Raw genomic sequence first — 20,750 nt, 5'->3', positions numbered from 1 at the left:
TCAACTCTCATTTCTAGAAGACTTGTTTGTGCATTCTCAGGGAGGTTGAGGACTTGGAATCTGAGTGAGCTGTGCTCAAAGCCTAAACTGTGGAGGTGGCTGCTAAAAATTGTAATTTCGTTGTTTAAACTTTAATAAATCTATAAATAAATCTACCTACAACCTTCTAAAAGTTCTGGTCAGAGGGTCGTCAGTGCCTGTCGTAGTGGGGCTGTGGCTTTGACATCCGCCAAAGCAAAAACCCAGGTATATGAGGAGTTCGGAGAGGCTATAGAGCAGGACTTCCGGTTGGCCTCAAGGAAGCTCTGGCAAACTGCAAGACTTAGGTTGAGTTCAGCAGTGCAGATGAACTGCAGACCCACACTGGGGATATTGTTGAGCAGTGGAAAAAGCTATTTGAGGAACTCCTGAACATGACCAACCTGTCATCTGTGGAGAGTTCAAAGACTCAGAGAAGCCTCACCTATGTCCCTGTTAGACGGTCTGAGGTAGTCAAAAAGCTCCTCAGCAGCAAATGGTAAAAGGACTGCACTTGAATAGTGCTTTTCTAGTCTTTTCGACCACTCAAAGCACTTCCACAGGACATGTCACATTCACCCATTCACACACACATTCAAACAGTGTTGGAAGAAGCTGCCGTACAAGGTACCACCTACTAGATAGTAACCTTTCATACGCATGCACACTCAGATGCCAAATCGGTTCAGTATCTTGCCCAAGGATACTACGACATGTTGCCCGGAGGAACCAGGGATTGAATTGTTGACCTTCCAATTAGAAGACAATACACTCTACTTCTGACCCACACGTCAAGGTGCCAGGTGTGGATGACATTCACCGTAACACGCTTATGGTTCTGGACATATTATTGGGCTGGGATCATGAAGTTTGTCCATCCATTCTACATATATTTTTTGAAGTTTATGACTGTGTCCCTCAGAGAGTCCTGTGGGGGTGACTGCCGGAGTGTGGAACACTTCGGCCAATACAAGGAGCCATGCGATACATTATAAAACCAAAGTGAGAGTCGTGTGAGTATAAAATGGGAATATTGGACAAAGCCAGGATGAAAAGTCCATAGAATATTTGACCAAATGAGGTCTAAATCTGAAGACTGGTTTTACTGGACAGCATTAAAATGTGAAAATAAAAATGAAAGTGAAGAAGAGCCGTGCTGAAAATAATCATATACAGTGGACACACAAAAAAATGCTCTTCTAAAGATTGCCATAGAATTATTATGTATCAAGATATTTTTTCCAGTTTTTTTTTATGAATGCCATTATTAACTTAAGTACTTACCATACATAACAAATATTCTTTTCTTTTTTTTAGAAAAACATTGAATCTGATCAGTTTTTATTTTTTGTGCAAAGTTGTTTGTAAATAAATTGCTCCACCAGTGGATTACTATGTATCAATATATTTTTTCCAATTTTTGTCTTATGAATGCCATTATTAAGTTCAGTCCTCACCACAGATAACAAATATTCATTAATTTTCATAATTTTAACTCTTTAACACATGAACAAGATTATTATGAGAACATTTTAAGAATCCCTATTAGAACAGCAATTTAAAATGTGTTTAAGCATCTGTAGCTGCACACACCTATGCACGCACACACGCACACACGCACGCACGCACACACACACATTAATTTCTAAACACACACATGCACACCACACTATGACATCCTAATCACTAAATGAAAAAAAAAATAGAATAAATAAAAATAGAAATCAAATTGCAATGGCAGTGTATTAAAAAAATGCATTTTGAATGGGAGTCAATTGCACAATACAAAGCCGAAGGGACACACGTTCCTCTATTTAGTTTAAAAGGCATTTTAAAGACTTGAAGAAAAAAAATCATGATAAATCATGATAAAAATACACAACTTGGCCAAATTTTATGCCATCATGCCAAGTTACGCAAAAATAAAATTCAAAAAACACAAAAAAATGTCCATGGACCCAGTAGGGTTAAAATATATCTGGATCATTAACAGCTGATAATATAATCTAGGAATATTATAATATTATCAGTGGCTCACCTCTTTGTAGCAGAGAGCTGTTGTCTTTTAAAATCTATGAGATGACCATTCGACCAGTCACTCTTCATGGACACACAGCTGGGTTCAGGTTCTTTCAGCTTCTTCCTAAAAGAGACATATTAAAAGCAGATAAATATAGAATATATTCTGCTCAATGAAAGGTTCCCAAGAGCACAGTGGCCTCCTTGATCCTTAAATTGAATAATTTTGGAACAACTCCCTCGAGCTGGCTGTCAGGCCAAACTAAGCAACCAAGGACAAGACCCTTCACAGTAGATCTGGGTGATATGGCCAGAAATATTATCACAATATGAAAACATTTCATATCAGTTGATATTGATACTTATCACAATACATGTCAAATAATGATTTCTTTCGAGTTTAAGGCTGACTCAGTTGGTCTTTATTGACAAAACATGAAAAACATACGGCAGAACATTTCACAAATCTAAGGTAGATTAAAACAACCATATCAAAAATACTGTAAGTTAGACAACAACTAGAACTAGACTTTCCAACCAACTGGAATTACTGACTGAAAAGTTGGCATCATTAGCATATGAATTTTTGACCTCCAAAATCGAATCAGTTCATTCTTGAGTCCAAGTGGACATTTGTGGCAGTTTTGAAGAAATTCCCTCCAGGGCGTTTTGAGATATCATGTTCACCAGATTGAGACAGATGGAGGGTCACAGTGACCTTGACCTTTCACCTCCAAACTCTAATCACTTCATCCATGAGTACGTAAGTGTACGTAAGTGGACGTTTGTGCCAAATTTGAGTAAAATTCACTAAATGCATTCTTGAAATATCACATTTACAAAAAAAAGGCAGACAAGAGCAGAGTGACCTTGACCTTTGACCTCCAAAATCTAATCAGTTCATCAGTGAGTCAAAGTCAACATTTGTGCCAAAAAAAACCAAACAAAACAAAACAAAACAACAAAAAACCTCAGCAGCATGTCAAACCCTTTGAACAGACAATTCAAAATTTTTTTGTAAGTATTTTAGCTCAAAATGTAAACAAAAGAAATAGACTAAATCTCAACTGTGGTCAGTTCTTTTTAAACACTATTATTTCCTGCCGTTTCTCAGTCCAAACAATAACAAATGATGGACTTTGATGACATCTTGAGCTAGCGTGGAATCAGTTATTGACAATAAAAGTCTATCTGATGTGACTCATGCTAACATCTGTTAGCCTCAGTCGAAATTACTCTTCCATCCTAAATCAAAAAATTGTGTAGAGACCACATTCAACAGTAGAGCTGAAGGCTGGTTTTGCTGGGCAGATTTCTTAAATGGGAGAATATAAATGTACACGCAGGAGAACCGTGCTCAAAATAAACTTCTCTGAGTCAACAACAATTAAAACATGATTCAGTAATATTATAATATTATCAGCAGCTCACCTCTTCCCAGCAGAAGGTTGTTGTCTTTTAAAATTAATGAGACGACCATTTGACCAGTCACTCTTCAGGGATACACAGCTAGGTCCAGGTCCAGGTCCAGGTTCAGGTCCATGAGAGTCTGCTGTGTGCTGCTGCTCTGGGCTTCAAAACACAAACACACACACACACACACACACACACGCACACGCACACACACACACACACACACACACACACACACACACACACACACACACACACACACACACACACACACACACACACACACACACAAAGAAGTTTGAGTGCTGAGCTGTGACTTAGAGAAGAGTCATGGACAGTTAGAGATCGTCTCTCACCTCTGTGCTTTGGTCTGGCTGTCATGTTCCCCACCCGGAGGACCTCCCTCCTCTCCATCCTCACACGAATTCATACTGCTCAGCTCACACACACTTTCATTGGGAGAAGAAACACAAATCATTCATCTGCACATCAGCTCAAATCCTCCTTCACATCATTTCTTCTGTCAAAAGTTCAGCTGATGTTATATTCTCTTTCATATCAGTGTCAGCTGAATGAAGCCAGACAGCAGTGAGAGGAAGGCAAACCTTGATATGAGTTAACAATTAGTGAAATAAAAAAAAGCTGTCTTTTGTTCAAAAAAAAGTCTTTTAAGACTGTTTATTATCATTACATTTATTTTACTGATAGGTGGTTACTGTTCAGATTCTCCATCCACTGGAATGGATAGAAGAAAAAAAACACATAATAGGCTAAAGTATCCTTGTCAAAAATAAACTGTTTGTGATTTATGAGTACATTTAGAGTTGAAATCCACCATTACGACATACACACTGTATTTTTTTTTTGTCTTTGGAACATGATTTGGTTCAGAATGAGTTAAATATGCACTTTTCGCATACATTCCCAGAATGGAAATCTGAATTAAAATAAACTTCAATGTGTATTTTTAGATGCTGTCTTCCCACAAGAATAAATGAAGATATGTTATTAAAGCAAAACAGCGAGTGATGTACAATATCAGCACATCATCTGCAGATATTGGCTTTAATATGTATGTATGTACGTGTGTGTATATATATGGATACTGTATATTTACATTTGTTGGAGTGGAGAGGCATATTGGATCCCTAAAAAAGCCCACAATCTGAAAATATAAGTGTAATTTAAAAACTCTGGAAAACCTTTGAAACCTGAGTAAAGAGTGGCACCACCTGAGTGGTGTGATTTCTTTTAAAAACATAGGTAGGAATTATTTAAAAAATTGCTAGAAATGAGTAGATTTGGAAAATTATTTCTATAAAGTGAGGGAAAAATGTCCAGAGCAAATATACAAAAGCTAGGGAAAAACTGTACTCCTAATTGTCATAATTCCATATTGAAAAAGTATGTTACAGAATCATTGTAATTTCTAAGCACATTTTTCAAGTCTTGCTTTTTTCCCCTCAGTCTTTTTCATTTAAGGTGTTTTGTCCCCACAAAATTGCATGCCATTTTCTTGTTATTTTTATGATTTTTTTTTTTGTTATTCTTCTATTGTTGTTGCCTTTCCCCCGTGTTTTTTTAAAGGAAGCTGATTTGCTCAGGTTTCAAAGGGTTCACATAATAATATTTACTGACTTTTTATAAAAACTGCTTTTAAAATCAAATCCACACAACTCACTCGAATAATAATTTCCCCTTTAATTGGAACCAGTCGACACTTTCTTCTCCAAGAAACCCTCAGGAAACCTTGCGAAAATTTTAAATATCTACTGAAATCTTGTATCTGGCAAATGCAGATGACGTGGCTGACGGCTGTAGGAGGAGCGCCAGCCAGTGACGCAGTTCTGTATTTATCAAGTGGAGTTGAATATATACACTGTATACATAATTGAATGAATAATGTCAACATCATACACAGCAAGTTCCCTGCATTCATTTTTTTAGAAAGTGAGGTTAAAATTTAAATAAAAATGAATATTCAAAAATAGCTGCCTGAGGTTTTACGAAGTAAAAGTTCCTCCAATACTGACACTTTCTTTGAACTTTTTAATTAATTAATTTTAGCAGCGAACAACCAACATCACTCTCAATCATAAATATCAAATATTTTATACTATATGCTAAGTAGAATATTGTATTTTTATTGTCACACCCTGAGATATGTCAATGAAAATCAGCAACACTGATTTTTATACATTATTATTTTTTGTGGAGTGTGAAATACTCACACGCATACGACTGCATGCAAAATGCACTTTTCAAAATCAAGCTTAAACCAATAATATTCATTAATATTATTTTCTACTTTATTTTTTTAAAACATTAGTCCTTATAATAAATATAATTTTTTTACTATGTTTTTAATTTTTTAAAAAAAGAAGAATTATTTTCAATATACTAAATGCTATGTAGATTTTTATATTTATAGCACAGTTTTGTTATTTTTTAATTATCACAACCTGGACTATGTCAGTGCTGTGCACCCACTGGAAATAGCATGTATTTTCTCCATATTTCTCTAAATATGGTAAAAACAAAAAAGGAAAAAAAAGACATCAGGTGAAAAACAAATTCAGGTGAAAAAAATGAAATTACAAATTCCAAGGTAAAAAACATGTTTTTATACTTTGAATGGTTTTCAATGACACTTTTTTTTGCACTTCACAATATCGATGTAACAATTTTGTAAACAGTGTATTTCAGACTAATTGTGGGAACTGAGCTGGAAATTCCAAGATTAAACAAAAATACACATTCAAAATATATGCCACATGCATGAACACAGCCAAAATGATCAAAAAATGAATAATGAAAAGCACATACATTGGGCCAAACAGTCCCTAAGGCCCATATTTCTATTTTTGGTCATGTAAATTCTGCTTCTACACACTAAGTTGTTGTAAGTGTGAGCATGACTGTTAAAATGACTGAGTTGTGCTCGTAGTGTGTGACTGTCAGCACTGTGCTACAGGCTGCTGTGACCATCATAACTCATCTCATTGTGCGCTGCATGGCTACAGGGCTGAGCTCAGAATCAGTCCTATTGTTCAGTGGAGTGCAGGAGGGTGTGGATTTATGTAAGTACTCTTAAATTGATGCTTCAGGTTTTTTGGGTTGTAAGGTGTACTTATTCATTATTAGTGTATTACCTATAGTAGCTCAGAGTTGGCATGCCCTCAGTTTGGTGAAGCAGACTCCGAGTCCGACACGAAAGCTGATCAATATCAGTTTGAGTGTATGCTATACTGGGAGTATTGTCACTGCTTTAGCTTTCCTTCAGACAGTCTGAGGAAAGCTCAGACAACATCCTGAGGATGTTTTGGTGATGATGAGTGGTGACAGATCACAGAATGTTCTTTTATAAAAGCATATCAGCTGAAGAGGTGCCTTAGGAAGACATTATTACCATCCGGCACCTATTTTGGATTTAAGGTGGCTTGCTGAACTCAGATTCTTAAATTTTAGCTATTTGACACATAAAGGTAAACAGAGATTATTTTTAATTTGCACACACACAAAGCAAGCACAATAACTTAAATGTTACATTTTTTAAAGGTGAATGTAATTTTATAATGTAATTATGCTGTAGGTTACTCTAATTAAATGTGCATTTATTTCTACACAAGACTGACCTTATGTCCACAAAAAGGGACAAATTATAAAACATTAATGAATAGCATTTTTTAGAAAAAGAAAATCAATTACCTCAATTATTTAAATAATGTAAATAACAATAAAAAAATTATAAAAACATTTTTCAAATGGGTCTCAGGAGATTATAGACAATGCTACCCTACGTTTAAGAAAAACATTCAGGGAACTAAAAGAAAACTTACCGCTGCAAACATAACTAAAACACTGCATTGTTTGCATTGTACCATTCTCAAAACGTTTTTAGAACCAAAAATTGCTTGCTGGGATAACAGCTTCATTCTCCTGTTGGAATTCATGGTCTGGCATTAAGGTAAAGCAGTGAAAATACTCTCAGTATATTGTACACATAAACTGATACTGATTCTTTTTTTTCTTAGGTAGGACATTTTTTAGTTGGCTAAAATACATTTTGTTGCTGACGTCCATCCACAGCAGTAAAGTTTGCTTCCATGTTGGACTTCAGTCTGCTACCCCAAACTTGGGGCGTGCCAGCTGACATTTTCTGTATGTCACACATTGACTATGTGTAAGTACTTTAAACAACCCCACTTCAAATAAAATCCAAACTATCCCTTTAAATTGTGTGTGTTGCCACCATGTTTAAAAGTGCAATGACTATGCTGATGTCACACACAGCTGTGGGACTGCAGGGTTGTGAATCAGTGACATTATGTGTCATGTAAACATCTTGTTGCAGGTGAGCTAACACACCAAGAGGCATAGTAAAAGGTCAGATACAAATACCTGAGAATATGGATACACGAGAAGGTGAAAGGATGAAAAAGACAACTGTCATGAGCTCTTGTCCGGTATCACGGAGGCGTCCTTCAGCGGTTCCCAAACTGCAGCTGGTCATGAGATGATAACTGTGGTGGGAAAAATAAACTGTTTTTTTATTAAAGGGGCTCAACAGTGATTTTACACATGAACTTGAATTTAATCGTAATGAGGAGAACTAACCGAAAACATCGTCTTCTTCTCCTTCTCCTTCTTCTTTTTGCATTTCTGTAAACTTTCCAAGTAATCATGGCTATAAGCAATCATAATGTGTGACCACCGTATAGCCAATCATGAGGGAAATCTAAGACTACCACCAGCTAAACACCAGCCATTTCCCTCTCTTCTCTAAAAGCTGTGAGTTTTGCATAAAGGGAGGGAGGGAAGAGGTCCACAGAGGGAGAGAGTGAGCAGCAATTGGAGCTGACGGTGTGTGTGTGTTGTTTCGAGGCTCCAAGCAAATGTGTGCCATTACGCACTGAGATGATGTGAGATATGAGTCAGATGTTTCAAGGATTCCCACAGCCTCGAACGAAACAGTCGGCAGCCCAGTCTGCTTCCCAGCTTTTTTTTTCTCTTTTTGAGATGTCTGGCACTGATGGTCCAAACAGCACCAGTGTGCCTCCAGGCCCAGACTACGAATGGAGATATGAATACTATGACGATGAGGAGCCGCTATTGTTTGAAGGACTACAGGCACACCGCTGTAAGTACCTGTTTGTTTGTACCTTACTGTAAAACTACAGTAAAGTTAGTCAAAGTGACCTGTGTCATCTCTCTGTGTAGCAACATCACCTGTGGAATTTTAGCAGCGAAGAAATGAAGAGGTCTTGAGCAAAGGGAGCATCGTACCCTTTGTGGAACACGTCCTGTGCAGTGTTGATGTTATATTAGTTAATACTTTATGTTTCAGCCTACAATTTAAAGTGTATTTCCTGATTTTAACTATCAAACCTAAGTCATACAATCCTAGTAATGTCCTAATATCCTAGAAATGTCCGAAAATCTGAGAAACATCCTTAAGTCCTAAAATCCATCAGTCTAAAATCCAAGAAATATTATACAGTCCTAGAAATGTCCTAAAATCCTAGAAACATTGCAAAGTCCTAGAACTGTCCTTAAATCCTAGAAATGTCCTAAAATCTTTGAAATACTCAACTAAATATCCATATATCGCTTTTAAACGGTAAAAGTGAGTAGATGTTTTGGAAATTGGTCTCATCACGAGATCTTCATCAGCATCTGAAGTTTGCTAGTTGTCATGGAATTGGAAACATTTTTTTTTTTTTTTATAAGATCTCGATAAGGACTTCTCATTCCACTTGTTTCATAAACAGTCCATTTGTGTACGGAGCCTGGGGTCCAGGATGAACTTAGTACGACTCTTCTATTATTATACTGTTAAGGTTCAACCACTAAAGTCAGTGAGGGATCCAGCACACAATGCGTCCCCTTGAAAGCACATGTCAGATGATAAAATATGAAAGACATGTTCCAGAATACAAGTTTTTCATAGGCCTGAAATACACCTGAAATTTAACACAGTTTCACATGTAATATGGCCTCTGAAAAATGTTCTGAGTGACATGTTTAGTCATGACCCTATCCACTACTTAACATGTCAGCAGTGCTTTGTCTTACTTTTGTGGCAGTCCATCCTTTCATCCAACATTTTTGTCCAGAGCAAAACTTCAGAACCCACACTGTGCTGTGGAATTAGCTTTGCACATTCATTGTCATTAAATATGTGTAATTTTAAGCTTCAATAAAATAAAAACTGGTGAGTTGCGAAAAAGTCATCTCCATACAGTTGTTGTCATTAATGTTGAAATTAGCTATTGAGACCAGACTGTAAACATGTTTATTTCTTCTGTAAAGTTGGGCATTTTAACATGGGGGTCTATAGGGATTGACTCTGTTTTGGAGCCAGTTTCAAGTGTTTCAAGTTGGCACTCCGACAGACATGGGTGGTGGGGATAATGCTACAAACCTGTAAACAGACGCAATGGCAGTAAAAAAAGGGGGAAAATAACCTTTTTCTCGCCATATTTTCACATTAACTATTTTGATCAAATGAGACTCTGATTTTTGGAACCAACTAGAAAACTAACAAGACTAACTAAGATGGGTTTGGTGAGTTTTATTTTGGTGTGGTTTACAATGCCCTAAAAAGCACTATACCGCACACTAATAGCATTATTTACCATATAAATCAGTGAAAATTCAGGAAGGTATTAAAAATAAAGTACCAACCGAGCCTCAGTGACACTTGTTAAATTGAAGGATAGGCCTACTGTGCAGATCCCCATGAAATGTACCAAGCACATTTATGCTCCCCAGAGGATGAACCCTACTTATTTTATTACATGTTCTCTCCCGTTATGTGGTATTTCACTTCCTATGGCGTCACTATCCAGTGAAAACATGCCTTTTGTGCGGGATCTGAGCTGTTTGATTACCTCTTAATGTAATAAAGCTTGAGGTTATTACACAATTTCATTTCATATTTGTACACCCTCCCTCTCAAACCCTGTATCACGATTACCAGGGTTATGAGTTTCATAATGAGGTTGTGTTGTCTGAGCGGATTTATTACCCATGTCACCATGTGTCATATCCTCTATCTTTTTTTGTTTCTTTTAATTTTGTAGACTCTATAGTGATCGGCTTCTGGGTCGGCCTGGCTGTCTTTGTCATCTTCATGTTTTTCCTGCTCACGCTTCTGAGCAAGACCGGAGCTCCTCATCCTCAGTGAGTCACTGCAACTAGCACTGCTGTTAGATTAGAAGTGTTACCAAAACACCTAAGTACAGTGGAGTAAAAATGGTCATTCACATAAAACGACAGAAACTTTCAAATAATGATTCAAAGAATATAAATCCAGAACAGCATCATTGTAAGTTATTGATTCTATTTTTCAGATTTTATGAGCTGTCAAGGATTGAGGGCAGGAACAAACGTTCGGTGTGCAGTGGATGTACTAATACTGTCACGCTCAAAGGACATGAATGGTATGTTTACAGTTAACATTTGCTAACTGAGATTTCTCTCTACAAGTTCTTTTTTTAAAGACTTTTCACAGTCAGCACAAAAGATAAACTAAACTGTGGATCCCTTTATATTCCTCTAACTCAAACTGACCACATCTTTCATAATGCATGACTTGTTCTTGCTCAAACTCAACCCCTACAAAAACTCGGAGTATTTACACTTAATTTTGCACACGTTTACATACAATTGTCATAACTGTTAAATACCAAGCTGCAATTTCCAAGGCAAAAGAAAATGAAGCTGATGCTTGAGTGCCAAAAACTGCAGTTCCTTTAATGACCACTTGAGGTTGGCTCCAAAAGAGAGTCAATTCTCATAAACCGCCAACTTAAAAATGCTAAATGTAACAGCAGAAAGAGCATGTTAAAAGCCTGGTTAAAATAAAAAAAAGAAAAGTTTTGGTCTCTATAGCTAATTTTTGACAACTGTTCGGGGATGAATTTATGTTTTTTCAATAACTGACCCGTTTACAAGCTGTCTCCAAGGACTGGCTACAGTCTGTGAATAAGCACCACCCCTCTCTCCTCCACAGCGCCACCCTCTCACCCAAATATGGTCACTTCTGGTTAAAAATAAATAAATAAATAAATGGTGATAGCCGCAATGTCAAACTCGAGGCTTCAAAATGGAAGTCCACAAACCAGTGGGCGACATCACAATTGATAGTTTTATTGCACACGTCTTTTTTAGTGTACGTCCTTTGTACTGAAAAACTTAATATATTTTGAGATTGGTGCATATGTTGCCTGTTTTGGCAGTCTCTTTTATTATTGGTCACTCATCAGTCTCTTAAGGTGCTGCTAAGGATGATATTCACAAGGTGTTTTCATCATTATACACGATAAAATCCTCCATTGTCTGATCTCTAAGTAGCACTGCGGTATTTCTATAGCTGTCGCTCTCCTACAACTGTGTAAAGAAAATATGTATAGTTTTGCATTGCATTAGTGGAATTACTGTAGTTCTTTTTGTACACTTGGATTTACTTCATACAACAATGGCGGAACAAATCTTGCAATTTGACCATTTCAGCTGCGATACAATAATCTGTAACATCAAACAAAAGTGGGTCAGGATGTAAAGTAGGGCCCCATTAGCTCCTTCCCTTCCTCCAAACCATCTACATCTAACGCCCTCGATTGGACCAAACCCATCTTCGCCTTTATTGTGATGTCTGCTGCTGTTTGGTTCTATAAATGTCTGAAATATCAGCGTGTATGGGCAACTGAGGCTTATTAGGAGCTCCAGGAATGAGAGTCAATATGTACTGTCTGCTGGATGGTGATGAAAAAATAAAGCCACTAGAGGAGGAAGGATACTGTTTACTGAGCCAACAGTGACTGCATGTGGGGCTGAGACAGGCTTTGTTTGCAGGCATCACTTACTGTTCAGAGTCCTTTATAAAAAGTCAAGGGATGTCCACTATTATACAAGATACAGTTTGAATTTAAATATCAGTTCAGATCAATTCTAAATTGCCTGTCAATGAAAGAAGAGAAGAGCAACACACTCTCTAATACAATCTTTTTCATTTTGAGGAGGATAAGTGGTGTAAATCAAGTTCAATCAAGTTTCTTTATGGGACCAATCCATAGACTGTATAAAATAATGGATCTAGCTATTGTGATCCCAACTATTGGCGTTTGGACTTCCATATTTAATCCTTGAAATCGGCATTTTGGCCGTTACCATCTTGGATTTTTGAAGCCAGAAATGATCATATTTGGGCAAGAGGGTGAAGGAGGTGTGCCAGGCGTTGAGGCAAAGTTTTGAATTTGTCCAAACAGTTACATCTGTGACATAAAGTCTTGTGGCCAAAAAAGACTCTCTGACCGGTCAAAGAGACCTCTGTCCATTCAGTCCAATAACATTTGGAAAGTTTATAATTTCTGTACAGCTGAATTACTGTATCCTCATTCAAGATAGCGGAAGTAGCTGATTCGGCCATCTGAAGTCTCTTGTGCGCCTGCTGTACGGGCCACACAGAGGAAGGGGATTTTTTTAGTTTCATGCACCACTGAGCAACTTGACAGGGAAGAATGGGGCCCTGCCTGCAAACTGTATCCAGTACTCTTTATAGATCCATGGATGGATCTGACTGAGAGCGCGAGGTGATACCTTGCTAACAGCTTGTCAATAGCCGCATTAACACTATCTGTTCAAGGTGGGAATATCATGCTGTTATACTGCTCACCGTTCTGTATATAACATTCGATCATGGCAACGGCGGACAGCGTGGTCTCGCCTCTAAGCCATGAACGGAGGTAGTCACAGCCCTAAAACAAAGTTTAGGTAAAACATAAAGCCAGAAAGACATGATCATGGGCATTTTGATGACATATTAATCTGTGCGACCCACTGCGGGAGATTTGAAAAGCAGCTGTTAGCATAGTGGCTAAAAAAACAGGAAGAGCAGAGGCCACAGATGTCCGCAAACCTCTGTACCCTCTGAGCTCCGTACCCTCTGAGTATAAGACAAGATCAGCTGTCATATAACAGAGACAGTAAATGATTGTGTTTGACAAGTTATGCCTTCGTTATTGTTTAGAAAACACTGCTGACGCACATATTATACATCACGCTAGAGGCGGATGCTTGTGTGTTTAACATTATTATTGTTATGCTTTTTTTGATTGCAGAATCCCATGATGCAGTGTTTCACACACTGGAGCAGAATGATGCTGCCCGTGGTGTGGTTCAGTGCAAACATGCATGGGGGGTATAAAGGGGAAACTTTATTGTGAACCTATAGCACCATCTCTGCGTCTTAAAGTGTCTTTAAAGCAGCCAATTCCTTTATAATGTAAAACTTTAAGCTTCAGTTAAATGTAAACAGTTGAATTATGTACAAATTCACTTCCCGTACAGAACGAGGAAATTAGTTATATAGACAAGGCTATAAACACGTTTATTTGACTCAATCAATCACCAGCCTCAAGTGGCCATTTGAGGAACTGCAGTTTTTGGCACTTACACATTAGCTTCAGTTTTCAGCCCTGGAGGTTGCTGCTTGTTCTACTCCCAACTGATTGCTTTCCCTATGATTTTTTTGCTATTTCTATATTATATATAGTCAAAAGACCATTATTACAATGGGGATGTTTATTACTTGTCTTTTGTGTTTTTTGTTTTGTTGGCTTGGAGCGTGGCTTCAGGATTATCTATGTCTGTCTCTCAGTCTGATGGTTTATCACTCTGCCTGCTGAAGCCAAGAATAACTCTATGAGAGCAGTGACAGCTTAACAATGAACAAAAACTCATGAAAAAGCTCCATAAAGCTGAGGGGAGCTGCAGGTATAGCTGATAACTCTCTGTGGGGTCATAACTACGAGCAATACCAGTTCTCACATTTCATTGACTACATTATCATTAAAAATATAATTGTAGACACTCAAGTGATTTTGCTTTTTTTTCACTCCTCTGCAGGGTAATGAATGCTCAAGTGAAAATGTGCTGCATCCTCTCTCTCTGTCTTTTTCTTTTCATACAAGCAGCAGTGGACAGCCCTGTGAGAGGTGGCCTCGTACAATTGGCTACGAGGACCCCAGTCCCAACAACAGAGACCCCTCTCCCTACCCTGGTGGTCTGGACTCGTCCTGCTCTCTCTTGGGGTCTTATGTATCCAAACAGGGTGAGGTGAGCAAGAAGTCCAGCAGCAGTGAGGAGGTGGGGGAAGCTACGCTCCTGCAGGAGTTAATAGTGACAGATAACAGGGCTGCGAAAGAAGCCATCCTGCTGGCCCACTTTAATATTGCTAACTGTGTGAACTCTGAGCAAAGCTCGACTGTGAAGGAGGACGACCTGCTGCTGGGGGCGGCGTCACCGCAGCCTCAGTAATTTCTCCTCGGCCTGCAGAGCTGAGACTCACATAATCATCAAATGTGATAACTCGGGTAATATCGAAAGATGATGCCGGTTTGATTTTCACAAAATGTTGACTGGAGATGTTTTTACACTTCTGTACATTCAAAATATTCACTGACTGCTCCCAAATTAGACTCACAAACTTAACCAGGGTGTCCTTGCTCACAAGATGAACCTTACTTTACATCTTATGTGTGGACAGTATATCTTTATTGGTGTGAAATCAGCTGCTGCCTTTTGTTGGACTGAAAAGCTGCAGCCTCCCATCATGATAGCTGAGAACAAGCAGCAACCTTCAAGGATGAAAAACCAATAAGGTGCCAAAAACTGCAGTTCCTCAAATGGCCACTTGAGGCTGGCTCCAAGAGTGAGTCAATCCCCACTGACCCCCATGGTAAAATGCCCAACTTTACCGCAGAAATAAATATGTTCACAGCCTGATACAAATGACAGTTTCGGGTCTCTAAAGCTACCGTAAAATTTCAAATGAAAGCCTAATCCCAACTGAAGACCCAGTCCCTTTTACTAGCCCGGTGCGGCGACACATTGTGACAAATAAAGGCCCATCTCAATTAGAGGCCCGGTCTGGTTGCAGTGCAGTGTGTTGTTGACTACCTATTGGACTTAACTTTAGTTAGCTGCTTAAGTCACGCATACAGAAAAAAAAAAAGACATGACTACATGTAGACTATTTGTTAAGACAAGCTGATGAAAAATGCCCAGTGGACTATATTCATTATTATCATAGAGACATGTTTAAAAATATTTTAGACTTATTACAATTTTTAAAATTATAAAGGCGGAGCTGCTAGATGGCAGAACACGCAAATTGGTCCCTGCATTCGTCCATTCATTTACATATTACATTTCTTGCCTACTCTCCACCCTAAAATTCATTTATCTGTTTACCCAAATATTCAGTCCAATAACATTTGGAAAGTTTATAATTTCTGTACAGCTGAATTACTGTATCCTCATTCAAGATAGCGGAAGTAGCTGATTCGGCCATCTGAAGTCTCTTGTGCGCCTGCTGTACGGGCCACACAGAGGAAGGGGATTTTTTTAGTTTCATGCACCACTGAGCAACTTGACAGGGAAGAATGGGGCCCTGCCTGCAAACTGTATCCAGTACTCTTTATAGATCCATGGATGGATCTGACTGAGAGCGCGAGGTGATACCTTGCTAACAGCTTGTCAATAGCCGCATTAACACTACCTGTTCAAGGTGGGAATATCATGCTGTTATACTGCTCACCGTTCTGTATATAACATTCGATCATGGCAACGGCGGACAGCGTGGTCTCGCCTCTGAGCCATGAACGGAGGCCCTAAAACAAAGTTTAGGTAAAACATAAAGCCAGAAAGACATGATCATGGGCATTTTGATGACATATTAATCTGTGCGACCCACTGCGGGAGATTTGAAAAGCAGCTGTTAGCATAGTGGCTAAAAAAACAGGAAGAGCAGAGGCCACAGATGTCCGCAAACCTCTGTACCCTCTGAGCTCCGTACCCTCTGAGTATAAGACAAGATCAGCTGTCATCATGGAGACATGTAAAAATATTTTAGACTTATTACAATTTTTAAAATTATAAAGGCGGAGCTGCTAGATGGCAGAACACGCAAATTGGTCCCTGCATTCGTCCATTCATTTACATATTACATTTCTTGCCTACTCTCCACCCTAAAATTCATTTATCTGTTTACCCAAATATTCTATTTTAATGGTGTCACTTTTCTATCATTTTGCAGATGGCAAACCTCAACTTAGCATTTTGACTTCTTAGCATCTGAAAGAACACTGCAAAGGCTCTGGAACAGTATTGGAATAATATATCTTGACCACCAAGATTAGGATGAAAAAGATTAGATCTGGACTGGGCTTATAACAGAATGCAATTATAACAGTGTTGACCTGAATATGTTTTTATTTTCACTACTATAAGTTAGAACAATTTAAATTAAAAAATAGAAACTAGCTACAAAATATATAGACACTATATGAAACAGGTAGAGTGTGTGTAGAAAGACATTCTGTGTGTTTTGTCTTTAAATGTTTATGTCTCTGCGAATGGTCATTTCTGTTTGTATGTGTATTACTGATATTGCAGCAGCAGCTGCTGATGTAGAACAGGAAGCATAATCTCAAGGTGGGTTTCCATTGACTTAAATTGGGCAAACTGAAATTGCAGATAGATAGATAGATAGATAGATAAATAAGTCTAATGGAAACACAATTCAATTAGTTAATTTAGAAAATACACAGAGGAAAAGTCACATGACATCACTCAGTGGAAACACAGTCATCTCACAATTGTGTTTTATCGACATTTCAAAAATACTGCTTAAGTTCTGTGTAAATCTGTAATGGAAACCCGCCTTCTGATATGTGAGACACTGATGAACTCATTCTGATGCTGACACTCTGATTGTTGCTGCTGTTGTCTTTCTTTGGCATAAACACACAATTATCTGCATTACCTTCAATTACAGTCATCAGTCAAACCCTGTGAGTGCTTTAAGTCCTCTGGGTGAGAGGAGCTGAGATTGAGGGGTCAGGAGCAGGGAGGACCACTCCCTGTCTTTGCAGATGTCTCAGGATGTCTAGGATGGAGTCCAGCTCCAGACGGAAAGCCTCCAACTCTCTGCTCTTGTCCTGAGCCAGACGTTTCCACATTTCTGCCTCTGACTGCTGATCAGCCTTCAGGGCCTGCTGCGATCCACAAATCACCTGCGAGGGGAGGGACAGGCAGTTACTGAGCTCAGCGTGTCCAGTTCAGAAAAATTCTCCAGTGACTTTAAATGTGTTGGCTAGTTGGGGTGACATGCATGAGCCACTTCAGGAAACACTGTACATCTCTGATACTGTAAACCTCAATTTGTAGTAATTTTCGAAGATGTCTATAATTTTAATCCCACGCGAATCATCCATGTCCATAATTTGTAAAGTAAAAAAACAGGGCAAATTACTGACCATATTTCCAGAAACACAGAGTTCATGGAATAAAATTAGTCATGTGTAAATTAGCATCTCAGTGATTTGCTGCTGCTTTGGGTTGACAGATTTTTTTTGTTTGTTTTCCTCTGCCAAGTGAACACCTCAGTCGGACTTTAAATGGCGCTCTGCGCATGCTCCTAGTCGCAGCGCTGGCCTCCCTCAGTGGTTAGGGATAGGGAGCGTTTGTTTGCGTCATTTATGAAGGGTGAAGGGGTGCTGCAAAATGGGTCAGGAGTAAAAAAAATCAACTGAAAAAGGCAGAATTTTCTATTTATTTTAAATAAAAAGTTACACCCCACCACTCCCCTCCTCTGATAAAAGCACAGGCCCACAACACTGGCACTGAAGCTAAGTGATGTCCTGCTGTTGTAAGTAAATTTGAGTAAAATACACACATCGCTTATCCTGTGCAAATGCGCCACATGAAACACAGGCATGTTCTACATTACACGAGGTCCACAGGTAATACTGGTCCAGTGGGAAAAGGGCTAAATTCAGCAGTGAATCAGCATGCTCGTGATAACTGACGGTGTGGCGCAGACAGAGAGTGGGAGCAGCAACCAACCTGTCCTGAAGGATGCACTCAGCTGGTCTAGAGTCAGTCTTGGATGCTCTCTTCTTGATTAATGCTGCCGAAATCCTACTCCGGATGAAACTTCTTTTATATTTTACAATTCTGGCGTTCAAGTGTCGCCACAGCTCCAGGTTATGATAGGTCATTACATTTCTATGGTGGAGAAGGCCTCCGTGTAACTCTAGTGAAGAACAGCTTAAACAGTCTCTGTCTGTGGACAGTGAAGGTCTGGGGCCCGGGGCCAACAAAACAATATAGAAAGAGTGAATTGTGCCATCATTGTACCTGCTGCAGCTCTTTCTCTCTGTGTTGGTGTCTGAGCTCCATGCTGAAGATCTTCTTCTCCAGGCCACACAGGAGTTTCACCTCTGGGCTCTGTGTGTCTTTAGCTTCCTTCAGCTCCTTCAGCAGTCGCGTCAGCTGAACACAAATCAGTGACAGACAAGTGACAAACTTATTATCTCGCTTAAAACAGAAAGTGATAATCCAGATTTATCTTGATAAATCTATCTATCTGTCTTTCTCTCAGTCTGACTGTCTCTCTCTCGCAATTAATATAAATGCTTCTGTCATTTAACAGGATTCTTACAGTTCAAGGCAAATTCAATTGAATACTTTTTTAGATTTTTTTAATGCCATTTGAACATAAACTGAAAAAAAGTACCAACCTTTTTTACAGAGCTAAGAACAATTTTGCCTAAACAATTTTTTGCAACATAAAACATTACATTTTTGATCAAGTAAAAAAGTCATATCTGGTTAGAACTGGGAAATACCTATAGAATCAATACCTTATTGGTGATTTTATTACTGATTTCACGTGCTTCACTCTGTGTATGGGATTATTCCGCTGCTTTAATTCCCATCATCCTCTTCTTAGACCCATTTGAGTCTATGAAGAGGAGTTCAGTAAATTATTCGAAAAGAATGTTACAAAAGTTTGTAACATCTTACTTCCAATGTCTTTGTATTTTTATGACTTTTGAAAGACTGATTTAAGACATTTTAGTTTGGCCTTATCTTTATATGAATGAATTCAATGCCTCTTAATACCTTTATGGATCTGCAGGGACCTGCTTTAAAAGATGAGGACAATCTTCAGAATTGAATGCCTACCTGCGTCTGCAGAGCGTCCTCTCTGGTCCTGGATATTTGCAGTGCCGCTTTAGTACCCTGCAGCTCTTTGAGCTGGTCTTGCAAATGTTTCACCATGATCTGCAGGTAGAGGTGAAGGTTAAATCAACAGGATAACTTGCAGCACTTCCTGTTGACATAAGAGTCTTAGGTTAGTGAGCCAGTACCTCCTGAGTGTTGAGCTTATTGGACAGTTCAGCAACCTTTGAGGATGAGTGTTCCAGGGCATGGGTGGCCCGCAGCTGGTCTAACACCCTGAGGTTCTCTGCTTTCATGGAGGACAGCTGCTCTGCAGAGTGCTCCTTCAGCCTAAAAGAGCACATTCAACTCAGCTGTGATCACATTCATGTTCTGCAAAATATGTGTTGACATATGATAATGTGTTCACACCACAGACTGTATATAAAGATGGACAACATGACAGCTCCCCCAAAATATAACTTTTCAGTTCGCCTCCTGGTGTCTGTCTACAGTATAGGTCATAAGGCCTGCTCCTCTGTATCCAGGATATTTTGACCTCACTTAGCATAGCGTGGGTAAGTGGGGACGTGTCGTCCATCTTTATATAAAGTCTATGGTTCACACTCATACCTGAGGAAAAGGTAACGCCTGCACACTTACTCCATGCCACACATTTATTTCACACAGCGTTTCGATCCTGCTTGGATCTTCGTCAGGTCCGTAATGTTTTCTGAAATTAACTTGTGTGGCATGGAGTAAGCGTGCAGGCGTTACCTTTCATTCACATGTACAGTGTTTTTTGATAGCCTTGCACCTACGTGATGTGTGTGTAACTACCCTCTTTCACACTGATACCTGCACAGCTCCTCCCTGGCTTGTTGAGCATCAGCTCTTAATGCATGTCGCTCCTGCTCACTGTGCAGCTCCAGCAGCTCCAGGCGCTCCTTCAGAGCCTCGTTCTCCTGCACAACCTCGGAGATATGACTGCCTGTCAAACAGATGGCAGTGTAATCAAACAGATTGCTCAAATGCTCGCTTATGCCTTCAGTACATGGCTAGAACGTGTGCTGACTATCACTGAATAAACTGAAGACATATTTTAGGGAAATTTCTTATTATATTAAATTCATAACAATATCAACAAAGAGAGAAACGGTGGCTCACCGGTTGTTAGGAAAAAATAGACAGTGAAAATGGCGTTTTGATAATTACATGGACTCTATACCACCTTTTACCTCAGTTCAAAAGTCTCCCTCTGCCACAGAGTTGAGGTAATACAAACA

General features: G+C 39.0%; 2 protein-coding genes across 10 annotated transcripts in view; one reads left to right on the top strand and one right to left on the bottom strand.

The window, feature by feature from the left end:
• Window positions 1–8,355: 8,355 nt before the first annotated feature.
• Window positions 8,356–16,083, top strand: mrap2a (melanocortin 2 receptor accessory protein 2a). Its single transcript, XM_088084894.1, has 3 exons — window positions 8,356–8,590; window positions 10,536–10,635; window positions 14,427–16,083. The coding sequence occupies exons 1-3, from the start codon at window positions 8,380–8,382 to the stop codon at window positions 14,770–14,772; spliced, it is 657 nt and encodes a 218-aa protein (XP_087941020.1). The 5' UTR covers window positions 8,356–8,379; the 3' UTR covers window positions 14,773–16,083.
• A 627-nt stretch (window positions 16,084–16,710) lies between these two features.
• cep162 (centrosomal protein 162) overlaps window positions 16,711–20,750 on the bottom strand; it is a 32,478-nt gene continuing 28,438 nt past the window's right edge. For all 9 annotated transcript variants that reach the window (XM_088084976.1, XM_088084979.1, XM_088084981.1 and 6 more), the window contains 5 exons: window positions 20,323–20,455; window positions 19,674–19,815; window positions 19,489–19,587; window positions 18,658–18,792; window positions 16,711–17,531 (listed from right to left, as the gene is read on the bottom strand). In XM_088084976.1, coding sequence (XP_087941102.1) covers window positions 17,319–17,531; window positions 18,658–18,792; window positions 19,489–19,587; window positions 19,674–19,815; window positions 20,323–20,455 — 722 coding nt within the window. In that variant the 3' untranslated portion in view covers window positions 16,711–17,318. The remainder of the gene's footprint in view (window positions 17,532–18,657; window positions 18,793–19,488; window positions 19,588–19,673; window positions 19,816–20,322; window positions 20,456–20,750) is intronic.

This window comes from Plectropomus leopardus, chromosome 11, assembly GCF_026936395.1.
Source record: "Plectropomus leopardus strain MGB_pleo_1.0 chromosome 11, ASM2693639v1, whole genome shotgun sequence".
In the NCBI taxonomy this organism is placed as follows: Eukaryota; Metazoa; Chordata; class Actinopteri; order Perciformes; family Serranidae; genus Plectropomus; species Plectropomus leopardus.
Note: the sequence above shows the minus strand (reverse complement) of the source record. Positions and strands in the feature narration are given on the sequence as shown.

What these genes read in the sequence shown, in the direction of transcription:
- mrap2a (XM_088084894.1), top strand. Translation starts at nt 8,380, where the DNA reads ATGAGTCAGATGTTTCAAGGATTCCCACAGCCTCGAACGAAACAGTCG. An exon ending in AGGACTACAGGCACACCGCT is followed by an intron (nt 8,591 to 10,535) that starts GTAAGTACCTGT and finishes TTAATTTTGTAG; the next exon opens with ACTCTATAGTGATCGGCTTC. An exon ending in ACCGGAGCTCCTCATCCTCA is followed by an intron (nt 10,636 to 14,426) that starts GTGAGTCACTGC and finishes TTTTCATACAAG; the next exon opens with CAGCAGTGGACAGCCCTGTG.